The sequence below is a fragment of the Hypomesus nipponensis genome, chromosome 8 (genome assembly GCF_054491055.1).
Source record: "Hypomesus nipponensis isolate SF chromosome 8, ASM5449105v1, whole genome shotgun sequence".
Lineage (NCBI taxonomy): Eukaryota > Metazoa > Chordata > Actinopteri > Osmeriformes > Osmeridae > Hypomesus > Hypomesus nipponensis.
In genome coordinates, this window is record NC_140368.1 from 11,034,569 (window position 1) to 11,053,640 (window position 19,072).

Genomic DNA, 19,072 nt, shown 5'->3' on the forward strand with positions numbered 1-19,072 from the left:
GTGCCTCATACCTCACCAAAATAATAAAAAGATTAATCTTTAGGCAGTGTTTTTTTTATTAAAATATGCACACAGACATATAATTGTATCTTTAGAACAAAGAAATATAAAAGTATATATCGCTATCCTGGAAAAAAAGGATGAATTCAAAAAAACCAGTGGGTGGTTTCCTCTGTAATTTAAAAGAAAGAAAGAAAGAAAGAAAGAAAGAGAGTCCAAAACAGGAAGGCCACAGTGAGGGGTTGCCATGGGGACCATGTAAGAAGGGGAGAATGGTCACGGACGTGCGCATGCACACGGATACTCTCTCTCCCACACACACGCGCGCCCACACACGCACACACACACACACACACACACACACAGAGAAATAAAAGGTGAAGGCCACAGAGTGGACAGACCTGCACAGAGTTGAACCAGCTGAAAGTTCTGGTTGCTCTTCACACATTTATGGTCATGAGATTAAACAACAGTACCAGTGACGTTGCCCGGGCATCCACAACCCTGCGTCATAGTTCTGTAGCCATGGCAACAGTCAGCACCTGCCCAGGTGAGTACCAGTTGCGCTGTGAAATCCGATCGGATAGCCGTAAACAAACAAACAAGCCTCTTGAACAGAACAAATGAACAGATAATCGTAAAAAGTGAGGGGGGAATAATTGTTTGTATCTTGACTCTATCGGTGCTTTGTTGTTGTTGTTGCTATGGTTGTCTGCTGTTGGCACAAACTTGATTGGCTGAGCCTGGGCCTCTAGATGATGTGAAACTCCTGACTCCAGGACTCCAGCATAGTGATGTTATCATTGTGCGCCAACGGGGATTCATTTGGCTAGGCTCTTCTTAATGTGCTCTACCTCCACCTGAAACAACAAAGCACACTGCTCAAACAAGGTCACAACGATGTGTGTGTGCCAGAGAGTGAGAATTAATGTGTGTGTGTGTGTGTGTGTGTGTGTGAGTATGTGTGTGTGTGTGTGTGTGTTTCTACCTGTAAAGAAATGCGAATTCTCTTCTCCTCTTCCAGCTCAGAAGCTAGCTGCTTCATCTCTTTCCTGGAAACCACAACATTGTAAATACACATTGCAAAACACTACAGCATGTTTCTGAAATGGTAAAGGGTTCTGTTGGCAAAGAAAACACACACACAGACACACCTGTGTTGGCTCTTCAGCAGTTCAACAGAGGCTCTCAGGTCTTTGAGCTGGCCTCGTAGCTCATCCAGGGAGGGAGAAGATAGGTGCCTGGCATCCGGGGAGGGGCTCACAGGGGAAGGGGAGGGGCTTACAGGGGAAGGGGAGTGGTTTTGGGTGGAAGGGGAGGTGGGGCGGTGAGAAGGGATGCCTGAGGGAGGAGGGAGGACCGCTGGCTTGCTGGGAAGAGCTGACTTGACGTCTGGTACCTGACGGCACACACACACACACGTCTTACTGGATGAACATCTGTATAGCAGGAACTTGTTCCTTTAGGTCTATGGGAAGACTATAAGATTGTGTCAGTCAACAAGCTGCCTGGTTCTTACAGAGATGGCGGATGACACACACACACACACACACACTGGATGAACATCTGTTTAGTCAGAGCGTGCACCCAAGCATTGTGTTTGTTAGGAGGGTTCTTACAGAGATTGTGGGGATTCCTTTCCTCCTGGAGACGTCGGTAGGTCTGGGGGATGGAGAGTCCTCCTTCCCCCTCTCCTTCTCTTTCTTCTCCTCCTTCCCCCTCTCCTTCTCTTTCTTCTCCTCCTTCCCCCTCTCCTTCTCTTTCTTCTCCTCCTTCCCCCTCTCCTTCTCTTTCTTCTCCTCCTTCCCCCTCTCTTTCTTCTCCTCTTTCCCCCTCTCTTTCCTCTCCGCCTCGCCGACAGAGGGCTCTGCCACTTCCAGGCTCGAAAGAGATGTCTGAAATACAGAGTTAGAGAGAGAGAGATAGAGAGAGAGAGAGAGAAGGGGAAGAGGTAAAGGGAAAGAGAGTGAGTGTTTGGAAAGTGTGCGCGTTTGCGTCAGCGTGCGTTTGTGTGTGTGTGTGTACTCACCGAGCTGAAGATCTGTGAGCGAGGACGACGGTCTGTGATGCGTGGCCTCATTGCTGTCGGGTGGTTCAGTTTCTCTGTGGATGAAACTACCGCATCCAGGTCCACATCTCCACACACACACACACACACACACATAGTGTACACAAATACACACACCTTAACACCTCAACCTGGGAAAAATACGTCTGAGGCCAGAGTACACACCACAACCACACACATAGTTTAATGCCAACAGACTAACAGGTGAATCTGATTTGTATATTTAGAGGACAGAGGGCAAGGAAGATCAGAGGGAGAAGTGAGCTCATGTCTGATTGGCTGAATGCCAAACCACACAGACTCTTCTAACATCTGAGCTGAGGACTGTCCTGTCACAAACATTGATTGGACCCCGACCCTGTCACTCAAACTCACCAATGTCATGTGACTTGTCAGAGGTGGATTCTGGTATCGAAGCCCCGCCCTCAGATTTAGGGCTTTCACACCTGAACAGGTAAACCATAGATATTAGTGTTTGTGTACATCTGTTTACATGTGTGTGTGTATGTGTACTAGAGTGTGCGTGTGTGTGTGTACTAACTGTTGGGTCGGTCTCTCTGGTCTGTGTGTCTGTGTGTGTGTACTAACTGTAGGGTAGGAGGTCTCTCTGGTCTGTCGGGGCGTCGTGGGGGCATGGAGGAGGAGAAGGAGGCGGAGCCTGTCTTTGGAGGGAGGGGTTTCTTAGGAGGGACAGATGGGAGGGTGGGCTTAAGGATGTCTCCAACCTTCACTTCCTCACCTACACACACACACACACACATATATGGACACATGAACACATGGGCACACGCACACATGAATAAACACACATACGCAAACACAAGAGCACACAGTAAAAGGGTCCACCTAAAAAGAGATCTCTAAGCACACACACAGACACACCAATAGGAAGGAAGCCATGAAGCAAAAGTGACCAGAGCAGGTCTTGCCAGGCTGATAGAGGAGAGGCAGACAGGCTGAGAGGAGCTGAACTGAGGAGGGCTGTGGAGGCTCAGGGAGGGGTCAGACAGGTCAGAGAGACCAGGGTCCATAGGCGCAGCAGACTGCAGCAGATAGCAGCACAGTCATGCTGGTAGCGTCGGAGGAAGTGGAAGGGGTTAGGTGAGCAGAGGTCCAGGAGGACGTACTCGATGTTCCGACTGGCTGCAGGAGGGAAAGACCAAGCAGAAGTGCCAAAGCGGGCCAAAGAAGGCCAAAGTGGGCTGAACTGGGCCAAGGAGAATCTCAGTGAGTCTGGCGGTGTACCTCGGTCGGGTTCTCTTTGGGGGAGGTGTTCCGGTCGCTCAGGTGGAACCTTCTTGGCCTCCGCCCTTTTCTCTACTGAGGTCAGAGGTCAAACTGGAGGTCAGATGGCATGGTGACATCATCACGGACACAAACCCCTCCCTCTGTCAGATCCTGAATCTGTACTTCTGCACACTCTTCCCCTCTCTCCTAACTCCCTCCCCCTCTTCCAACTCCCTCTCTCTTCTCACTCACGCTATCAAACCCTCTTACACCAGTTAGCCGCTTAAGAGTAGAGGGGCAGGGGGCGGAGAGACGGCGGGGGGAGAGGGGGGGAGGAGGAGAGGAGAGAGGGATTACCTGTGGCCAGTTTGCTGGAGGGAGCACTGGGGGGAGGCGGTTTCTTTGGTCTCTGCAAACACACACACGCACACACACACGCAGACGTACACACACCCCGACACATAACTCATCAGATATGGAAGGATGGGCGTTGATATCAGGTGTGATTTCAAGTGGTCGCTGACCTGTGAGCACATCACTTCTAACTGTCCATAACAGATGACTTTGTCTGTGTGCCTCTCACCTCTTTCTCTACTTCGGGAATCAGCAGCTTGACAAAGTTGTCAGGAAACACTCCCTGCCTCCCTCCTATCTCTCCCATCCACCAGCCTGCATCTGCACACTCCTACGGCACAGAGAGACAGGGTTACACACAGCACACACACTCCTACAGCACAGAGAGACAGGGTTACACACAGCACACACACTCCTACAGCACAGAGAGACAGGGTTACACACAGCACACAAGGCAGACAGACACACACACACACAGCACACACACACACACACATTATTGAGCACAGGCACACACAAACAGACATACATCCAAACAAGCAAACCCACCCTGTTGATGATGGTGACGATCTCTCCCTCCTTGATAGTGAGCTCATCTTCGTTTTGTCCTTCGTACGGGAAGAGGACCTTACACAGCTCTCGTGCTGGAAACCAATCAGAATACAGCAAGTCAAAACGCAGCCAGATATAGGAAGTTACAACCAGGAAATCTGACAACCAGATAGCTCAATGATGATGTGCTGTTTGATGGCAATCCTCTCCCTCTCACCTTTGACCTTGCTGTCTGGGTCTGCCTTCATGGTTTCCGGGGCAACGCTGGCTGTTTTTCCAGCCTGAGCCTAAGGAGTTTGACACATCATGTACACATTAGGTCTGACGCATCATGTCCTCTTTCAACACTCTGTGAGTGACAAAGTCATCGAGTGTGTGTGTGTGTGTATTGGTGTGTGTGTGTGAGTATGTGCGAGTTGGTGGTGTTAAAGAGGCTGTTGTTTCATCTCGGAGTGGATCCCCACGTTGTGTTTGTGCAACCAGGGTGGCTCCTCCACAGGAAACACACACACACACACCGTCTCAGATACACACACACAAACACAAATAAATACACACACACACACACACAGGGACAGAGCCCGGTCTGTCCCAAACACATACTGCTCTGTTCACTAAAGAAAACCACACCTCTCCCTTCCTCTTCTCTCTCCATTTCCTTCTGCCCGCCCCCTTACTCCCTCCTTCCATCCCTCCATCTCTCTCTCTTCCTGGCTCTTTCTCTCTCTCTCTTGGTCGCACCCTCTGTCTCTCCCTCTCTCTTTTTCTGTCTTTCTCCATCTCTCTCTGTGTGTGTGTCTCTCTCTTTCTCTCGGTAATGAGAGCCATGTGGAAGCAGGGAAGAGAAGGCATCGTTAGCTGAACGTCAGAGCAGCAACATCACAGAGACAGCTGGATCCTGCCATACGCCTCAAGGGGCTGCTGCTTCCCCCCAGTCCCCCCCCAGTCCCCCCCCAGTCCCCCCCCCCAGTCCCCCCCCCCACCAGTCCACTAAACCAGAGCCCAACCCCTCCCAGTTCACTAACCCCAACCCTTACACCCCAACCCCTCCCAGTTTACTAACCCTTACACCTCAACCCCTCCCGGTTCACTAACCCAAACCCTTACACCCCAACCCCGCTCCAGCCACAGATAGCCTCCCCATGACAGTCGAGCCAGGGCTCTGAGCCCAGCACAGCACACTGCGTCTCAGACACTTTCAGCAGGGTCAGTGGAATGTGATCTGGCGCAAAGTTGTCCTGGTCTTTTTCTGCTGTGTCATTCAGCCCCTGAGGAAAGACTTCCTGGTGTCTCATTAGACACCAAAGACTACACTTCCCATAAACCCGCATTACAGCCCTCACACAGCAGGGTAGGCTGCCAGACATCCTTCAACACAGAGCCACACGCACAAACCTCAAACACAAACACACGATACACACACACATACGCGTTATACCGCACGGCAATTTACTGTGTACAAAGAGACACACAGATGTCAACACACCAACCAAAACGTCACAATCCCCCTTTTCATAATCCTCTATCTCATAAAACTAAAATCCCCCTTCAGATAACTTCTCATAAGCAGACCACATAAACATAAGAGACAGACGGAGAGAGATGGGGGGAAGCTGAGATCACACAAAGAGAACTTAGACGGAGAAAAATCCAAGAGCAAACAAATGACCCAAGACAGAGGAGGGAGAAACGGAGAGGAGAAAAAACACCAGGAGGATCTGTACCTTTCTTTCTTTCGAGCTTCCTCTCTTTATCACGTTGTTTGGTTCCAGGCAGACACAGGCACACACAGCCTCTCTACTTGAGCTCAGTCAGCAGGAGTGTGAATGTGTAAACGTTGGTGAAAAACCTCCCTGCCTCCCTCCCTGCCTCCCTCTCCCTCACTACTTTTCTCAATCCTGAACAACCCCTCCCTCCCTTCCCTCCCCCCCCCCTCCCACTTCTGTTTTACTGTTCACAAGCCAGCGGGAAGTATATGCGTGTGTGTGTGTGTGTGTGTGCGTGTGAGGAACTTCCTCAACTGAAACACAGGAAGGGGAGGAGCCGAAGGTTTCGACTTCCTTCCTGACATTTGCAGTTGTCATAGTAATAGGACACTTGCACACGTACATCCACCACACAATCGTCTGACAGGGCAGTGTGTGTTTGAGAAAGTGTGTGTGTGTGTGCGTGCGTGTGTGACTCTGTGTGTGTATGTCTTAATGTGTGTGTGTGCGTGTAAGCATGTGTGTGTGTCTCACCTTATCCACCTCTATGTCTAATTCCATAGAGCGAGGCCTCAATTTGATTGGCTGGTCCTTGAAGATGTCTCCAAAGCCAAAACCCCGCACCTGTTGGTCATCATTCCATGTTAGCCAGACCATCAGACAGATGGAATATGTGTTCTCATGGGTGTGTGTCACAGACACAGATCTACCTTCTTGGGCTGGATCTCTCCAGACCCACTATCTGAGCGACTGTCCCCTCCATCACTTTCACTGCCCAGACTGTCCTTCCCCACACCTACACACACACACACACACACACACAGGTAAACACACACATGTTGGGAACTAACGTTGAATAGGAACGCTATGCCTGGATCTAATTGGCCGAGACTCACTGGTCCGGCAGCTTTGTAGCTCCTCCTGTGAAGTGGGCGTGTCCAGGGAAGGGGGCGTGTCTTCAGGGTCCGTCTGAAGTTCTTTGGTGAAGTTGGAGGGAAACATGCCGGTCTTTCCATTTAGAGATCCCTCCCACCAGCCCTCCTCCACCTACACACGCAGACACATACACGCAGACACACACACACATACATACAGGCACACACACACACATACAGGCAGACACACACACGCAGACACACACACACATACATACAGGCACACACACACATACAGGCAGACACACACAGGCAGACACACACACAGGCACACACACACACAGGCAGACACACACAGACCGGCAGACACACACAAACCGGCAGACACACACATTCGCACACAGTCATAGAATAGGAAGGACATTAAAACTGTGAGTAAGTTCCCAGACATTACCTTTCTCACACCCACCAACTTAACCTCTGTCGTACCTCTCCAATGACCTCTATGACATCTCCTATCTTTAGCTCCAACTCGTCCTCGTTCTGTGGAAAATAGCTGAATGCTGCTTTACACCTCCTCTTACGGATCTGCTCTCCTGTAAGACACACACACACACAGAAGTTCACACACATATAACCCAAACATATAACAATAATGATCCCTAATCATGTTCTATGCACATTATACTGTATCGCTGTATCGGGTTGGAGTGTAAACCTACTGGAGGGTATCTCTCCAGGAGCAGGGTTGGAGACAGCCAGGTCTGTCATACCTGATTTGTCCACCAGGTGTCTCTCATCCTCCATTCTAACACTGATTAGCTCTGTGTGTGTGCGATAGTCTTCAGTGAGAAAAACTTGACCCAAATCCGATCTCACGCTAATCGGATCTTTGTTTGAGCTGGGAGCTTGTAACCTGCCTAAAGTACCTGTTTAGGGGTGCGTGTAGGTTTTGGGGTGTGAAATACTGGAACAATACAAGTGTGTGCTTGTATTTGTGTGTACGTGTGCATTAATGTGTGTATGCGTGTGTACCTTTCCTAGCTGGCCGTATGGAGGGCTCTGTCACAGGACTGGAACTGCCGTTGGACAGGTCAGATCTGAGAGGAGCCGTTTGTCCCACCTCCCTCTTCATATCCCTCTTTATCTCCTAGAGAGAGAGGGACAGAAAGAGAGTGAGGGGGAGAGAACGAGAAAGCGACAGAGAGAAAATGAGAGAAAATGAGAGAGAGAGAGAGAGAATGTTCATTTGTTGTACATACTCGTCCTTTTACTGAATCCCCAACACACACACAGTACTCCCCTACAGCTCAGTCCCTCAGTTGAAAAGACTGCACCTGTATGATGGGCACCTACATACCATATGCTACTGTTGGCATGGTGACATATCACATATCAGTAACCCCAGTGACTATCCAACACACGGACAGTGTGATCTCATGTCACCACGGTCTTTCCACTTGAATCACAAGACAAAATTGTTTCAATGTCAGTATGTGTGTATGTGTTGTTATGTGTGCTTCTGTAAGCACGCATGCATATGATTAGACTAAGCTCAAGTATATTAGCAACGCTAATTGTACAGTTTGCCTCTTTGCATCAGAAAATGCCTACTGCTGATTTGCCTATTGAACGCATCACTGAATTTTGAAGGCGTAGAATGTATGCTTAAAAATAGACTGTACACACAAACACACACACATGCACACTCCACAGACCAAGAATGGAGCGTAGACCAGATCCAACTGTGTATCTCACAGTTTAAAAGGATTGGTCACAATGCTGTTTTCATAAGCCCTTCCCTGCAGCTAACAGAGCCCAATGAAGCAAAGATGCAGAGGCACACACAGAATAAAAACATCAGAAATACATAAAGAAGTGGCATCACACACAGCACTGTGTGTGTGTGTGTGTGTGTGTGTGTGTGTGTAGGTGTGTGTAGGTGTGTGTAGGTGTGTGTATGTGGGAGTGGGTGTGGGTGTGATTGCGTGTTGGCGGACATGCAGTCTAGTGCATCCGTTTGCCACTTAACACCAAGCTGTTGCAATGTCCTCTTATTGATAAATTGTGCCAATAAAGTTTCCCTTCAGTCTGAAGAGTCTCTGCTGACAACTATCCACCTTCGTCCAGCCACTGTTCCAGTCCCTGCTGAAGCGGGTTTGGCCCTGGTGGCTCACCAGGTAAGGCTCAGGCCTTACTGCAAGGACCCCGGACTGATTCTGGCCAGGGTCAAATAGATTCATAGGTTCAAGGATGGTTTGAAACTCATTCTGGGCACTGGACAGTAGATGAAGCACACACACCAGCTGGTTCTCCAACAGACCTGCTCATGTTACAGATGTATTACCATGTGTACACAGAGAGCGGCCACTGGTGTATAAACAGAGAGCGCCCACTGGTGTATAAACAGAGAGCGGCCACTGGTGTATAAACAGAGAGCGGCCACCGGTGTATAAACAGAGAGCGCCCACCGGTGTATAAACAGAGAGCGCCCACCGGTGTATAAACAGAGAGCGCCCACCGGTGTATAAACAGAGAGCGGCCACCGGTGTATAAACAGAGAGCGCCCACCGGTGTATAAACAGAGAGCGGCCACCGGTGTATAAACAGAGAGCGCCCACCGGTGTATAAACAGAGAGCGCCCACCGGTGTATAAACAGAGAGCGCCCACCGGTGTATAAACAGAGAGCGCCCACCGGTGTATAAACAGAGAGCGCCCACCGGTGTATAAACAGAGAGCGGCCACCGGTGTATAAACAGAGAGCGGCCACCGGTGTATAAACAGAGAGCGCCCACCGGTGTATAAACAGAGAGCGCCCACCGGTGTATAAACAGAGAGCGCCCACCGGTGTATAAACAGAGAGCGCCCACCGGTGTATAAACAGAGAGCGCCCACCGGTGTATAAACAGAGAGCGCCCACCGGTGTATAAACAGAGAGCGCCCACCGGTGTATAAACAGAGAGCGCCCACTGGTGTATAAACCTCTGGGCTTTGTATGGAGGACACCACCATAAAAAGCAGTTTCATAGTATGTATAAAGAACTTTCTTTTCCGACAAAGTCTTTGGTTGAATCTGGGTTCAACAAGATTCTCGGCCGGGTTCTTCTGGAACCCAAATGAAGCCTCCTGATGTGAGCTCCCGTGAGGGGAGGGGGGTCTCGGGAAAAGGAAACTAAAGTTTGACACGACAGGAGGGAGAAGATGTGATTTATGCAGTCTGAACAGGAAGCACCTGCAGAACGCGGGCTTCAGGGATACTACCCGTGAGACTGTGTGTGTGTCTGTGTGTGGAAGAATCTGAGGTTGAGGCTGCATAAAAATACTGTAACCACACTGACGTGAAACGTCTTGTAGGTATTTCTAACCCTCTTCAAGCCTTGCATAAATGGCTACATTGCTGGCTCCACAAAATGCACCCTGTCACACAAATATAAATGTGATGGTTATCTGTGAAAAAAAACACGTACTCTCAAAAGTGACAGAGCAGTTACCAAGGCTACACCCTGTTCTCAACCCTGTGTGTGTGTGTGTGTGTGCGTGTGTGTGTACTGACTATCAACACACAATCATACAACAACAATCGTACAACATAGCGTGCACATAAACACATCTTTCACAGAACCGAGGGGTGAGTCACAGGGGCCATTTCAGTACTGTAACATGTCAGTATTGTAACATCAGGGTCCTGCTAATATCAGCATACAGTTCTGAGAAACGCACAAAGCGTATTCTCATCCTGTTTGCCTCGTCATTCGTACTTCCTCTTCTGGTAAAGGAAGTGGATATTTCCCTCTCCACAACACACATGCACGTCCACACACGCACATACAAACACCAATAAGAGATCATAGACCCTGTCTCATTCAGGGCTGTTACATTTTTGGGGGTGTAAACCTCAAGCCTTGAGAAAGCATTGCGTGTTGCCAGCGAGGGAGAAGTGTGTGTTTGGGTGTGCATGTTTGTGGTTGCTCACCCGTACGAAGTTGTCAGGGAACAGCCCCCTGCGTCCATCCAGCTCTCCTTCCCACCATCCGCCGTCATCCCTCCTCACGTTCACTATGATGTCACCTACAGTCAGGCTCAACTCATCGTCTTGCTGAGCCTCATAATCAAACTCAACTATGGCTTCCACTGCAGAGAGACAGCGAGAGAGAGAGAGAGACAGAGAGAGAGAGAGAGAGAGAGAGAGAGAGAGACAGACAGACGAGAGAGAGAGAGAGAGAGAGAGAGAGAGAGAGAGAGAGAGAGAGACAGACAGAGAGAGAGAGAGAGAGAGAGAGAGAGAGAGAGAGAGAGAGAGACAGACAGACAGAGAGACAGAGAGACAGAGAGAGAGAGAGAGAGAGAGAGAGAGAGAGAGAGAGAGAGAGAGAGAGAGAGAGAGAGAGAGAGAGAGAGAGAGAGACAGACAGAGAGAGAGAGAGAGAGAGAGAGAGAGACAGACAGACAGACGAGAGAGAGAGAGAGAGAGAGAGAGAGAGAGAGAGAGAGAGAGAGAGAGAGAGAGAGAGAGAGACAGAGAGAGAGACAGAGAGAAAGAGAGAGAGAGAGAGAGAGAGAGAGAGAGAGAGAGAGAGAGAGAGACAGACAGACGAGAGAGAGAGAGAGAGAGAGAGAGAGAGAGAGAGAGAGAGAGAAAGAGACAGACAGACAGAAAGACAGAGGAACAGGGAGAAAGAGAGGGTGGGAAGTTTGAGGTTAGATTTCAACAGTGAATAATCAACAGTATCTGCTGGGTGATAAGATGCTTACGTGAGGGTGTGAGTGATGGTGTCCGTACATGTGTGAGTGCGTGCACGTGCGTGGATCTGCACGTGTACGTGTGAGAGGGAGGGAAAGAGAGATTGGATCCCCATCGTACTCCAAACTCTCACTCACACACTCCCTGTCTGTCTGACACACCACATCATGTGACAGCTCAGGCAGCTCCTAATTCGAGCAAAAATGTACTGAGTGTGTCCTGCCCCATACCTTTCTTAACCATCACACACACACACACACACACACAGCAGAGCAATCCTGTATCCTGTATGCAATGTCCTTAATGTGTGGGTGGTTACGTAACCATGGAAACTGCAGCATTTGGGGGGGGGAAATGAGTCAGACCCCCTAACCAACCCCTAAACGAAGACACCCGCACATAACACAGCGAGACACACGCGCATCCATCCGAGCGGGTCATACACTGTCCCGTCACAGACAACCTGCTCGATTTGGGCTCCAGTCTGGCATCCCGGGCACTAAGACGGACAAACTAACCGCAAGTTATCTATATTCAACAGAGGCTTTCTCGCCAAACATGTGGCCAAGTCCGCGCGAGGCCCTGTGGGATGTTCAACACTGGCCGGAGGCCCAGGTAGGGGAGAAGACATCCAGCACTCGCTGCCATGTCCCCCGTGTTGGTTCTTAGTGTGAGGTGAGCCAGGAGACAAATAGACAGAGGAAGTTACAATGGAACAGGAAGTTGACCTTTGGCTTTAGCGACACAGCCTACACCAGGCACCGCAGAACAGCTAATACAAAAGAGCAAGCTTGTAGCATGGCTGCCAACCAGATAGCTGAGGATGACAATACAGTGTTTCCCTAAAGGAGGTTTGGCTCTGCAGAAATGAGTTTTGTAGCTCCATTTTTAGAGTGTGAGTGCATGTTTGTGTGTCTTAGTCCCAGACAGAGATGTGTGTGTGTGTTTGTGTGAAAGGCTAAAAAAGACCTTGAAATGAACTACAGAGAAGAGGCCTATTTCAAAGCCGGCAGACAGAACATAAACACTGGAGTTACTGACAAAGTATCTGCACTGACCTGACCTTTGTCTCAACAGCTGTGGTACGTTTAGCAAATCAGAAAACACACACACACATCTTCCTTCTCATTATCTCTCTCCCTCTCTCAGTCTCACACACACACATAAACATTAGATACTATACACAGAAACACAAATATTTTTTCATTTTGCGGAATACATTTGGTCTCTGTTTGGTTTTGAGAGTTCTGCTTTTGATTTAGTTTCGGAGTCCTAATGTTAGACCCAGCTGTGGGCAATGTGTTGAGCAGGGACACACAAAACAAGTCTGATCATCCAGTGTAGAGACAGCAAACTAGACACGGCCTCCATATGGTTATGCTTTGATTGCATAACACAAGTAACCAAAAAGGACACTTTAGATAGGCTACACCTCATAATTTCCTGAATGAGTGTCTTGTTCTCCCCTTACTCACTCGACATGCACACATTCCGTGTTTGAGGGCCGCCGAGGAGATGGCGATGATGAGGCAGATAACGGTTCACAAGACCGATATTGTGCGTGCTATATTCTCTTGAAGCAACAAAGACGGAAATGGAGAGAACGAGAGACGTGTCAACATCTGTAACTCATCAATGTGACTGGCTGCGGTCGCTTGGTCGAGGATTGTGAAGATCATCTGATATCATCCACTGCAACACACCCACGCATCATTCTTATAAGATGGACATGAAAACTGTTGTAGGCCTGAATGTTGAAGCCCTTTCCAACACGCTGCTACCTGGTCAGCGTTGGTGAGTCAGGAAGCTGAAACAGCGCATCTGGACGTTTCGATGCGCAAAGTAAGCGCCCGGTGTATTTTCGAATTCTCAGAGTTAAAACGTCACATCTTACCCATTTATGCCCCTCGGCGCAGCGTCAGTTCTCCAAAAGACGTGGTATAACGCGAAAGGCAGGACTCCTTGGTTATTTAGGGGGTTTAAAACCGGACCGAACCCCAGCTGCCTGCAAGAGATCCGCTACAGCCCTTCAGCGGGAGGGGCTCGCGATGTAACCATATTCCTTCCGTTTTTTCCCCCGGTGACAGCAGAGAAGAGGCAGAGCGAATTGCCAGAAAACGGAAAAGCGCTGATGCCCTGAAAGCTCTACGTTCCTCTCTCGCTCGCTCGCTCGCTGACTCCCTCCCTCTATGTTGTATGACCTGCGCATCTCTCCAACACTATAAGTCTCGCGAGAAACTGTGCAACTCCATAGAAGGTTCTTTTCACTACTTTTCTGTTGGGTCAATAAACATGATGGTCCTATCCACTACCAGCAATAGGCTAATATTGTAAGCCCTTTTGTATATAGCGAGACGGAGCAAAAAGGTGGGTGCAGACCCGCAGTCTACCCTCTACCGCCCTCCACTGGAGAGGGGCTGAATAGTATCCAGCTCCCCTTCAAATGTGTGCGTAAATGAGGGTGTGAGATGGTGTGGAGTGTGTTTGGTGGGGGACAGACATGGTAAGCTGATGTTAAGCTTCGGTGTTTTGTTGTCCCTGCGGGCCAGTGAGCCCCCACACCGCAGAGAATGTGCTGGGGACAGCAGAAAGGCAGGAGAGGGGAATGAAGAGAGAGATGGAAGAGAGAGGAAGTATTGCGTACTTCATTGGGTGTTAGAAAATCCCTCGGTCATTCTCAAAGGCGAGGGACCAGCTCTGGATACAAAAAAAGCAAGCAGGGTACAGTAGGTGGAGGGCAGCAGAAAGCTGACAGGGCTGGATGCTCAAGCCACCCCTGCAGAAAGCACAGGACGTCGCACTGGACAAAATACAATACAAGAATTGCATGTTAGTATTTCAAAAGCCAACAATTTCAGATATTCAAGTCTCGGTAGAAAAATACAATAATGACAATACATGGATGTTATTAAAGATAATTCATTTTACAATAGACTGATTAAAATAACAATGATTTTCCTTGGTTGTGATTATTATTATTATAGTGTCCAACAAACCAACTACAACGCAAACATTTGCACTATGCCGGGGACGTCATCAAAATATAATTTGCCTGCTCTAAATTATTTTAACCAGCAGGTGCCAGTAAACCGTGTTGATTGGAGACTCAGTGATCACACGTCCGCCTTTTTCAACCGGAACTCGACGCCCAGTCAAGGAATATACGTTTTGGCAGTATCCCACCACCCAAACTGTACTATTACACCCAAAAACATCCCTACCTCTCTTTTCATTCGTTCCCGCTTGATACGTTCATGAGGAAGACATTGATACAGGCGATCAGAAGGGAAGAGGGGCCATGTTACCATTAGAAAAGGCAGCCTTCATGTATGCAGTAGACACCTTGCACAAGAGGACTACACTGGAGGCTGTAGCCTACCGTCAGTCGCCTAAAAAGTGGCCTTGTCCCAAGTCTTTTCCCTTTCTAACTGCAGCACTAAAAAGTGAGTCTGTATATGAAAGGGGAAATAAACGCCAATCTGATCCCTCTTTGCCCGGTGATGGTTGCGCTATGCCTGTCAAGTTGGATCACTATGTGACACACCCACCTAGGTAAGATCTGACCTCAGAGCTCCTTGTAGGGGGCATACTGGGAGTGGTATTCGTTCAGCAGTGAAGTTGTTTAGCACAAGATAACTTTTTCTGTGGTGTTCTTCACAGGTGTCATGGATGAGACTCTGGATTACATCCAAGACTTAAAAGCAAGGTTGGAAAAACTGGAAAGCTTTTATGCACCTGAAAGTTTCGTTCGGATCACAATAAAATCCACAAATGCAAATGTGCTTTGCCATCTGTTGTTTTCTTGAAAAACAAAGGAGTTGAATAGCCTACATTGCGACAAGACAAAAAACATCGTTCACAATGAATGAAAACAAATCACAAGTCCTCAGACCAAATAGCTAAACATATCAATACGATTTTTAATTTCAATGTAGTGGTGCGTCTTTTGTATGATGTCCTATTATTACCTGAATGTTTCAAAACAAAAAAAGGAAAAGTTGACTTTGCATGCTATCAGCGTCAATTATCTAAATATTTTGTCCAGCAGGGAGCACTGTAAAAACGTCCGTACCAGAAGGCCTACTGTTAGGAAGATCAGAGTGTCTCAATAAAGCACCGCAGTCTTGAACGTTCTGACGTACGCATGCGTAAACCGGTCGACCAGCGGTAAATTGTCTTTCGTAGTCGAGAGTCATCGAACAGTTCTTATTTCTCAAAGTTGTTGACTTAAGAGTAAACGTTATCACATCGACAACACCAAAATAAAGGGATATCTAAGCTGCGAAGAATATGCCCAAAAATAAAGGTAAGTCCCCTTGAAACGACGTTTTCTTTGCTCGGTGCTCCCGCCGACTCGTACACGCAGAGGAAAACGTGCCACACGGTTTGAGACCGACTAGCTAGAGCTAGCTAGATAACGTTACGTCGATAAGTTAGCATTGCTAGCTAGCCAGTACGGACAGCAAATTCTTCCGACTGTGATTATAGCTAGCCATCTGATTTTTAACCACACTGAGATCTGTGTGCTGTAACTACTTAGATTAAACAAATAAAATAACGGTACCCTTAACATCAGCGGATCAGACTGCTCCGGGCCGACTGCGCACTTTCGCTGTTCTGTTAATGTTACAACTGGCTATTTAGCACCTAGCTAAAATGGCTTGCTAACTCCCTCACCGAGACAATGGCTAATCCTGCACACATATTGTTGGTATTAAATTGCTGTAACGTAACGAAAATAGCTGTGCTAGTCTATCCAGGATAAATTGTGACTGTATTGGGGGAATTCACATTTCCGTTAAATTGTCTTCTTTAAAGTGTTGCATAGACCCAAACCGTTTCATGTTAGTTTACTAGATGGCAAGCTAGTTGCAATTAGCCAGCTAACTAAGCCATGCTAATTTGCCCATCCCTTCTCAGTTCACATGGGTTTCTGCTATTTTAACTTGTAGCGCTAGTACGAGTTCTTGTAACTCTTGTGATAATTCGTGTGAGAATCAGGTGTGTGTGTGCGTGGGGGGGGGGGGGGGGGGGTTGTATATTTGTATCTTATGTTTAGCTGTCCAGTTAACTCATTGCAATTACCGAATATTATTCCACTTTAGGTAATTGTCATTTTAGAGTGAAATGACAAGTCACTGACTGTCCCTCAATCCTCAGGTAAGGGAGGAAAAAATCGTCGACGTGGAAAGAATGAGAATGAGTCGGAGAAGAGAGAGCTGGTGTTTAAAGAGGATGGGCAGGGTGAGTATAACATAATGCTGCGTTTTGTACTCCATAAATGAACACGTTTTCTATAAATGACACAACCATTACACACGTTGCCCTGTTATGCTACCCTGTTACTGTCATAGATGACATGTGGAGGATTCAATCCTGCTTGGATCACAGTAGTGAATAACTCATCTCTTTCTGGGGTACAGAATATGCTCAGGTGATAAAAATGCTAGGGAATGGACGGTTGGAGGCCATGTGCTTTGATGGAGTCAAGCGCCTCTGCCACATTCGAGGAAAACTCCGGAAAAAGGTAAGAATACACTGTTCCGCCACGCACACGCCTGAACAGGGAAAGCCCTGACTCAACATTTTCTCAAAGGGTTGTTGGCCTCTATAGTCAGAAAGCATGATAAGTCCTGTATGTAAGTATGGGATGCGTTTGGAACAATGTGGGTTTTTTTGCGTCCCAATTTCTTGTAGGTGTGGATTAACACGTCGGACATCATTCTAGTGGGATTGAGAGATTATCAGGTGGGTTTCATCCTGGATTACAGCATTAATTCATCATATTAGTGATTGTAGCAATACTTTCAGGTGTTTAATGGGTACAGCTCAGTGGTTGAGCATTTGACTGCTCTTTGCGGGTTCAAATCCTCCCTGTATGTTGCTTTGAATAGAAGCATCAGACAAATGGACACCTATTTCCAACGTGAGAATGTTGATTTGGATGCACCAGTGTTGAATTCCAGCAACCGTAAAATTATAACTGTTGTACTCCTTCCTCAAACTAACCTGTCCTCCTATTATCCCCTCACTCCAGGACAACAAAGCTGACGTCATCCTTAAGTACAATGCAGATGAAGCCCGTAGTCTGAAGGCCTATGGAGAGCTTCCGGAACACGGTACGTTAGTCTACCTCAAACATGTCCACTTGGTGGTCTTGATCGGTGGTCTTCAACTCTGGTCCTCAGGACCCATTGTCCTGTATGTTTTGGATATTTCCCTGCTCCAACACACCTGATTCAAATGAATGGGTTGTTATCAAGCTCAGAGTATGCTGTAAATGACTGTATAAGTTAAGTTTTCTGTAAGTTTTTATTATCTTTTGTTTTAACTTCTCCCTGTTGTGTCCCCCTTTTTATAGCCAAAATCAACGAGACAGACACCTTTGGCCCCGGCGATGATGACGAGATTCAGTTTGATGACATTGGCGATGATGATGAGGACATTGATGATGTAAGTATTCTCTGAGCCCTAGAAAAGATTGTTGCTATGGTGATTAGATTATTATGGTCAGCCGTATCCAGGAAGTAGATAATGACGGCGCTTAGGATCACAATGGTGACATGATAAGTCAGACATGCATCAGACAGCGCATTCCTTGTCCAGTTCACTTGTTCTACAAAGATTCCACTATACTTTTATTTAGTAGGGGTTCATCTGGTGCCCTGAATTCCAGTAGTAGTAACACAGTGCTTGAAACCATTCAGTAGACCAAGTGGTTTTTAAACCTTCACTCTCCTACAGATCTAACAACCGGCTCCCAGAGGAAAAGGCGAGGATTTTCCCTTCAAAGAATCGACACAGGACCTCCACAGCCACACGTGGACTCTGTTGCCTCCCCCCTTTTTGCCTACAAAACACCATTTCATGGATGTCGAACACTCACATGTTCTCACTGACGCCGTGACTGCAGCATCTCTCTACACATTTACTTGCGTTATCTTTTTAAATGTATTTATATCAATTTCACGCCAAGTGGAATTTAGTTAAAAGTACAGAATCTCTGGATTCGCAATAAAAAGATAAACCATTTTATGTTTGGTCTGGCAGTCTGTATCATTGTAGTTCATTGGTATTAACACTCTTTATATAGTTTAGATAGACAGAATGAAAATGTTTATTGATTATGGGACGACAAATATCCCTGAAGATGCCAATGTATCTTTTGGAATGTTTCTTTTGTTACTACATCATATTCCAACTACAGCATTGCAGTTAGATGAAGTGCTTTATTTTGTTGTTTTGAATCAACCAATGGCCAAATGAAGGCCCCCTCCAGCCCTCTTTAAAATCAGTCTAGTTTTTATTTTCCCCCCAATGTGTCTTGTCTGTTTTATGTAACGTTTCAGCTAACTGCTTGTGAGACTAGTCCTGTCCTAGGGGCTGCGCTGTCTCCAATCTGTTTTCTGGAGTCACCGTGAATGCTTGTGTTTCTTTCACACTTTTAATGTACAATGATGTCTGAAGGCTGAGTTTAGGGATTCCCAATAAAGAATTTATCTCCATGAATTTGAGTTTTTGACTGAACGCTTTTGTGCCTGGCGAGTG

General features: G+C 47.5%; 2 protein-coding genes across 4 annotated transcripts; one reads left to right on the top strand and one right to left on the bottom strand.

The window, feature by feature from the left end:
* Positions 1-36: 36 nt before the first annotated feature.
* Positions 37-13,681, bottom strand: sh3kbp1 (SH3-domain kinase binding protein 1). Of its 3 annotated transcripts, none has more exons than XM_084703610.1 (19): positions 13,419-13,681; positions 10,757-10,914; positions 7,818-7,932; positions 7,272-7,378; positions 6,804-6,954; positions 6,618-6,703; positions 6,442-6,531; positions 4,419-4,488; positions 4,199-4,293; positions 3,879-3,980; positions 3,653-3,704; positions 3,314-3,388; positions 2,657-2,807; positions 2,444-2,514; positions 2,030-2,136; positions 1,620-1,895; positions 1,155-1,399; positions 989-1,052; positions 37-860 (listed from the first exon to the last, which is right to left on the bottom strand). In XM_084703610.1, the coding sequence occupies exons 1-19, from the start codon at positions 13,420-13,422 to the stop codon at positions 822-824; spliced, it is 2,058 nt and encodes a 685-aa protein (XP_084559736.1). In that variant the 5' UTR covers positions 13,423-13,681; the 3' UTR covers positions 37-821. The 3 variants fall into 3 exon arrangements, with proteins under 3 accessions (XP_084559736.1, XP_084559738.1, XP_084559735.1); XM_084703612.1 differs by lacking the exon at positions 13,419-13,681 and adding an exon at positions 13,000-13,091 and having other exon boundaries at positions 674-860; positions 7,284-7,378; XM_084703609.1 differs by lacking the exon at positions 13,419-13,681 and adding an exon at positions 13,000-13,091 and having other exon boundaries at positions 674-860.
* Positions 13,682-15,639: 1,958 nt separating this feature from the next.
* Positions 15,640-19,033, top strand: eif1axb (eukaryotic translation initiation factor 1A X-linked b). The gene is made up of 7 exons (XM_084703472.1): positions 15,640-15,830; positions 16,685-16,768; positions 16,948-17,051; positions 17,222-17,272; positions 17,562-17,643; positions 17,886-17,977; positions 18,269-19,033. Exons 1-7 carry the CDS (start codon positions 15,815-15,817, stop codon positions 18,272-18,274), a joined length of 435 nt encoding a protein of 144 aa, XP_084559598.1. The 5' UTR covers positions 15,640-15,814; the 3' UTR covers positions 18,275-19,033.
* Positions 19,034-19,072: the final 39 nt, after the last annotated feature.

What these genes read in the sequence shown, in the direction of transcription:
- sh3kbp1 (XM_084703609.1), bottom strand. An exon ending in GAGAGATCCAGCCCAAGAAG is followed by an intron (nt 6,532 to 6,617) that starts GTAGATCTGTGT and finishes GATGACCAACAG; the next exon opens with GTGCGGGGTTTTGGCTTTGG. An exon ending in AAGGAATCCCCACAATCTCT is followed by an intron (nt 1,400 to 1,619) that starts GTAAGAACCCTC and finishes GTGTGCCGTCAG; the next exon opens with GTACCAGACGTCAAGTCAGC.
- eif1axb (XM_084703472.1), top strand. An exon ending in GTTTAAAGAGGATGGGCAGG is followed by an intron (nt 16,769 to 16,947) that starts GTGAGTATAACA and finishes TCTGGGGTACAG; the next exon opens with AATATGCTCAGGTGATAAAA. An exon ending in TGGGATTGAGAGATTATCAG is followed by an intron (nt 17,273 to 17,561) that starts GTGGGTTTCATC and finishes CCCTCACTCCAG; the next exon opens with GACAACAAAGCTGACGTCAT.